This window comes from Poromitra crassiceps, assembly GCF_964638095.1.
Source record: "Poromitra crassiceps genome assembly, chromosome: 4".
NCBI lineage: Eukaryota > Metazoa > Chordata > Actinopteri > Beryciformes > Melamphaidae > Poromitra > Poromitra crassiceps.
The window spans coordinates 2,200,204-2,206,741 of NC_139626.1; the positions used below are offsets into that span (position 1 = coordinate 2,200,204).

Consider the following 6,538-nt stretch of genomic DNA (forward strand, 5'->3'; position numbering starts at 1 on the left):
AACCTGACCCTTATCACATAACATACACACAACCTGACCCTTATCACATAACATACACACAACCTCGAGCAATTAAATAATGCATGAAATCCTGTTGGGATGAAGCAAAGAGACTCCCTCCTCATATTGTGTTAGCATGTAAAAGCAAGCCTTTAAACTACTCACGCACGCTAGCTGGCAGATGTTGACCCATTAGCTAAGCTTCATGGATCCAGCAGCACTTTAGAAGCGGCAGGAGGAAGAGGGGAAAGTAGAATGTGTCTTGTGTGTGTTTTTTAAATGCCTCTCCTGAGACCTTCACCCATGATCTACCTATCCATTCATCCATGTTGCAAAGAGTAGAGAGAAGGTCCATCAACAGGGAGAAGTGAACAACTCTCTACTTTGCACTACGAGGAGGTGAAGTGCTTTTATAGGCTAAAAATCTGTCTATCTACAACAACAGGGGCTTTCAAAGTCTGTGAGTCTCCCCCCAGACAAAGCTTCCCATAGATCACACATGGGCAAAATACGGTCGGCGCCTCCTGTGTGGCCCGCGATGGAATTGCAAAAAAAATAAAAAAATAAATTAACAATGCATCTGAAGGCAACATGCAAGATACCCGCTGAATAAGTTTCCAAATGTTCATGTCATTCTGGCCAATACTCCACTTCTGTTATAGCATTTCAGTCTGGAATATGGAATATCTTTCAATAATCTTTATGGCTAAAAGGCTAAAAGTAATCTCATGTGTAAGAAATGACTGTTCTACATTGAAGTAAACATTTAAATAATTAACTTGTTGGTTTTGGATTTATTTAGCTTCAAGAGTGCATTTTTGTTCTTGTGTGACCCTCAACACAGGCTTTGAAAATCCCGGGCCACTTACTGATACTTATGCTTAAATTAACCCCTCTCATATTCTGGTTTATTTCAAGAAAAACATTTCAGCTAGTGGAAATTCTAATTGGCTGGTAACTTTAAAATCTAGCAGCCATATTGGCAGGTGGTGAAAAAAGTAAATTTCAAGCCCTGCAGGGAGAGCAGGTGGTGACATAGGAGTGAGTGAGGAAAAGGATCAAATATTGGTGGTTAAGACTGAATAATGACATCACAACTGTTAATTAAAAATGAGTTATTCCTCTAAACCTGGCTTCAAATGCCCCAAATTTTTCACGCTGGCGCCGTTCGGCCCTCAGCAAAATCTGGTAACGAGGATTTTTTTTTGTGGCCCTCTCCATCATCAAAGTTGCCCATCCGTGGGTTACGGCATGACAATATTTGTTCGGCCCCCGGCAACAATCTGGGTTTCTCATGTGGCCCCCCATGAAAAATAGTTGCCCACCCCTGCCATAGACACTCAACAATTGAGCCAAGATAGCCTGATATTGCTTTGGGAAATACTTCAGACTGCACCAAATACATAAAGGTCTCTCTGAAGTAGTGCTGCACGATTAATCGAATCGCAATCGCAATCGCGATGTCAGCACGTGCGATTACATAACCGCAAAAGTGTGCGATTTTTTTTTTTTTTCACGTCTTTTTGAGTGTGTGTGTGTGTGTGAGAGCCTCCTCTAAACTAACGTTACACGCGACGCAGCAAACACACGTTTCTCTGCCATCACACTGGGCATCAATACTAGCGGGAGACTTCTCCCATGCACTCCCGCAAATAAGTAATGTTATGTGCAGCAAGGTTACATTATCTACCGAGAGGGCGAGAGAGAACATCCATGATCGCTAACAGCAAGCTATGCTAATAACTAGCTAGCCGTTCGTTCAGAAACGCATGTAAACAGCCATGTGATCAGTGAGAACGTCAGTAAAATAAGGAGAGAGCTGCAGGTGCTTATGCAGAACTAGTGCGCGATTAAGTACCGGTACACAGTGGGGATGACCCGCTGTGATGAAGAATATAACGAGATTAACAAGGTTGATAGCAAAACACTGTCGCAGATGCCAGCACTGGCAGCATCACCTCCAGGCTAGCTAACTAGCCTGTCACATGACGCCTTCATGGTCCCTCGTTAAAAGTCTGCAGATGCACGTTCTCACCTCTCTCTCTCAAGAAGCGTCACGTGAGTGTGGCGTTTAAGGCCATCTGTCGCTACAAAATAAATAAACGGGTGTATCATTCATTAGTATTGCTGGACAGACATGTAACTAACTTTGCAACTTTGCTGAGCCATCTTCTATGTGCTGTAACACAGTGCAGTTTCTATTTGACTGGTGTTTCTTTTTTACATGTTTGGGACAGGCAAATGTCTCAAAATGTTTTATTTTTTTGTAAAGATAATTTTATTTCAAATTGTTTTATTTTTTTAGTTTTAATATATTTTAAATTGTAACATATTTATTTATTTATTTTAGTCTGTGATATGTGAAACCGTGGTATTTTTGTCCAAGGTTATCATACCGTCAAAAACTCATGCCGGCACATCCCTACAGTAGATACCTCTTGTTTATTATATCGCAATCACAATCGCAATCGCAATATTGTCCACCCTAATCGCTAATCGCACCTTTTCCCCAAATCGTGCAGCACTACTCTGAAGGCATTTATTTGTTTCTGAAAGTGGGCAAAGTCAAATTCCCCAAAAGGACTGTATCTCTGAACTATCTCTTGAACCAAATCACACACATTTAGGCCATTGTCACAGTGCTGGTGGGCGGGTTTACCTGTGGTCTTGTCTGTGAACAGCTGGTGGGCGGGGCTTACCTGTGCTCATGTCTGTGAACAGCCCCTGGAAGCAGATCCTGTAGCCCTTCAAGGGCAGCTGGAGAGAGAAGGAAGACACAGGGATCAAATAATCTAATGTAGAGGTCTGCAACACTGACTGAAACACACACATTATATATATATATATATATATATATATATATATATATATATATTGTATATATACAATATATATATTGTATTGTAATTGTGATTGTGCTATGTTAACATGCCCCTTGTACCTTGCGCCTGCTCTACTGCTAAAAAATAATAAAGAGAGAGAAAGAAAGAAAGAAAGAAAAAAGTATTTGCTGCTTATTGTAAAAAAACAAACAAACAAAAACATCAAGACCTTGTTCATTCATTGCTCACTTACTGTAGTGTTTTTAGTTTAGTACAAAGAACAAAGCGCACAATCTTCTCTGTGGAAATGTCACAAAAATAAATCAAAACCCACAACCTGCACAACACCAGGGACACACACACACACACACACAGCTTTAATGCACTCAGGGTCAGTATGCTTCCCTGAAATGGGGATGCAAAACGCTTCTTTGAACCGTGCCAACTATAACAAGGGCAAATTCGGCCCAGGACCACGTGCGGCGTGTAGCAACCACGGGGGCAGGCGTACCTGTGACTTGAGATAAGACACATTATCAAGATAAAGCTGTTCGTCTGTTCGTCTGTCTTGTCACATTGGTGCAGGTGACCAAAATCAAGGTGTCAGACTCTTAACCCTGACCGCTCCAGTGGAGCTGCTCAGTGGCCAACAGATCAGACAGACAGTGGTACTGGACCCTTAACTCCGACCGCTCCAGTGGAGCTGATCTGTGGCCAACAGATCAGACAGAGGTACTAACTGGACCCTTAACCCCGACCGCTCCAGTGGAGCTGCTCAGTGGCCAACAGATCAGACAGACAGTGGTACTGGACCCTTAACTCCGACCGCTCCAGTGGAGCTGCTCTGTGGCCAACAGATCAGACAGAGGTACTAACTGGACCCTTAACCCCGACCGCTCCAGTGGAGCTGCTCAGTGGCCAACAGATCAGACAGACAAGTGGTACTGGACCCTTAACCCTGACCGCTCCAGTGGAGCTGCTCAGTGGCCAACAGATCAGACAGACAAGTGGTACTGGACCCTTAACCCTGACCGCTCCAGTGGAGCTGCTCAGTGGCCAACAGATCAGACAGACAGTGATACTGGACCCTTAACCCCGACCGCTCCAGTGGAGCTGCTCAGTGGCCAACAGATCAGACAGACAAGTGGTACCGGACCCTTAACCCCGACCGCTCCAGTGGAGCTGCTCAGTGGCCAACAGATCAGACAGACAGTGGTACTGGACCCTTAACCCCGACCGCTCCAGTGGAGCTGCTCAGAAAAAATTCTGTGGTGAGAAAAACCCCTTTGTGTTTAGAAACAAATCTGTGAATTTGGTTTCCAGGGACTTCAGGCCCAGAGTTACATGAGTGCCCCTTTAACTCATTCATGGCCAAAGACGTCTTTAACGTGTTATCAGGAATACTACACTGATCTCTGCATTCTATGATCATATAGTTTACTGAGACACTAGTACACTACACTGTCTCTGTACTAAATGTGATTATATAGTTTACTGAGGATATGTTGCTTTTATTTCAGATGAGGAGCCGATTGTGAGCCCACATCTCAGAATGAGGTCAGGACGGTCATTTAGGTCTGCTAAATGACGAAATGTAATGTAATGTAAAGAGACACACATGGGCCCCGCGCACACACACACACACATTCACACTCACTCACACTGAGTAAACTGTATTGTTGAATGTAAAAAAAGCACTTCATGTATATATATATATATATATATATATATATATATATATATTGTCATTTGTGTCATAACGAATAATATTTACCGTAATTTCCGTACTATAAGCCGCACCGGAGTATAAGCCGCAGCAGCAAAATTGCCTGTTTGTTACATATATAAGCCGCACCGGACTATAAGCCGCAGGTGTTTTAATGTTTTTTTTTTTTTTTTTTAATTGTGTTTTAATGTTTAATTACCATATGTAAGGGTTCGTGCACAGAGGGGATTGTCGGGAAAGAGATGGCTGTTTGAGGAAGCTCCCATTTATTAACATTTCAACAAAACAACATAACACAACACCACCTGTGTTTTTTTTTACAGTGCACACAGTGTCATACAGTGTGGTGAAAAGAGGGCAAGAGAGGAAATTAAAACAGAAGTGGATTTATAGTTAGAAAGAGTGCTAAAGAAGAGAGAATTCCGTTTTTTTTTTTTTTTTTTTAGTTACTCACAGTACTATTGACCAGTCCAACTCAAAAGATATTCGGCAGTTTCACTTTGAGCTCTTGTTCCGCCGCTGTCCATCAATGGTTATGACGAGTCTCGCTGGGTACAGTAGGCTACGCCAAAGCGATATCCATTGACTTTAACCTTTTCGATGATGTTGCGCGTTTCTGTTGCACCAACGCGGAGAGGTCCTGCCGGACGAAAAAGCGCGTACCCTTCTGCGGGGAAGAGGCTTCTTCCCCGCAGCCTGGAGGATGAGTTGACGGTCGGGCCAGCGGAGTAGGCGGATGAATATGGCCCTCGGTGTCAGGCCGGGGTCTGGACGTGGCCGAGGCGCCCGGTGTGCCCTGTCCACTGTGGTTTCTCGCCTTCCTTCAGGTCCAGGATGTAACACAGGATTTTGCCAAGGAAAGCGTCCATGTCACCAATCTCAGCTCCTCTTTTACATTGATCAGGCGAATGTTATTTCTTTTACTCCTGCTGATTAAGTCATCAACCTGCGTGTGCAGGATTTCGATTTGTTTTTGCATTTTATCCATTTTCGGACTCACTGTGTTGTTTTTGTCCTCCAGTGCGCTGATGCGCTTTTCCGCATTAGAAACTCTGTTCACGGTTGCCTTATTTTCTTTAGTGAGTGAGTGGATGGACTTCTGCACGTTTTCAAACTTGTTTTCAAGCTGCTCAAAACCTCTGAGCGATGTCGGACTTAATCGATAGTGTTTCACGGAGTAAAAGTTAAGCCCAAGCCGTGTATCTCCAGCCTCCAGCAGGTGAGTCATTTCCTCATTCATGGCGGTGATTGCTTCGTCTCTTTTCTTTCTGCTTACTGGTTTTCAGTCTTGTGCTTCTTCCAGCAGACATTCGCCCCACTCTTTAAAGTTATTCAGTTGGTTCTGGTCACCTTATTCATTTTAGATCAGATCGCTAAAACATATTGTTTGGTCTGGTGTAGCAGCTGTCTAGCTGAGCGCCATGTTCACCGTGATGCCGGTTGATTTCCGCCAAATGATGTCAAGTCAAGTCAAATTTTATTTATATAGCACCTTTCATACACAAAGGCAATTCAAGGTGCTTTACAAAAAAATAATCGAAAAAACAAGCAGCAAAGCAATGCACATAAAATGTGCAGATGAAGCTGTGTAACCTGTAAAATCCATCGATTTTGGAGGTCACCGAGTGGCCGTTTGCTGAAAAAATCCATAGATAAGCCGCACCGTTATATAAGCCGCAGGGGCCAAAAAACGGGGGAAAAGCCGCGGCTTATAGTCCGAAATTTACGGTACATGTCTGATGTCAATACAGTTCAAAATAAAAGAATTGAGAGCGAGTTCTGCCTGAGATTGTGTGCTTTACAAAAATGCCATTTTCTGCAATTTCTCTTCTCAGAGAGACCTTTTTGGTGAAAACAGGGTGTATATAAATGGCTATAAGTAGAGTACAGAAGATGCTAAAAGCTCACTTTTTTTTCCCTGGTGAACCCAGAGACGTACATCTTCATTTTGAGGTATTGCAAATAACTTTGGTGCTAATAGATAATTTAC

At 43.1% G+C, this 6,538-nt stretch overlaps 1 protein-coding gene across 1 annotated transcript in view; it reads right to left on the reverse strand.

Moving 5' to 3' along the window:
* The window catches only part of LOC310774974 (uncharacterized protein), a gene marked incomplete at its 5' end in the record, with an annotated part of 43,222 nt that overhangs the window by 14,947 nt on the left and 21,737 nt on the right, over positions 1–6,538 (reverse strand). Inside the window, one exon of the mRNA XM_083635060.1 lies at positions 2,700–2,757. Coding sequence (XP_083491186.1) covers positions 2,700–2,757 — 58 coding nt within the window. The remainder of the gene's footprint in view (positions 1–2,699; positions 2,758–6,538) is intronic.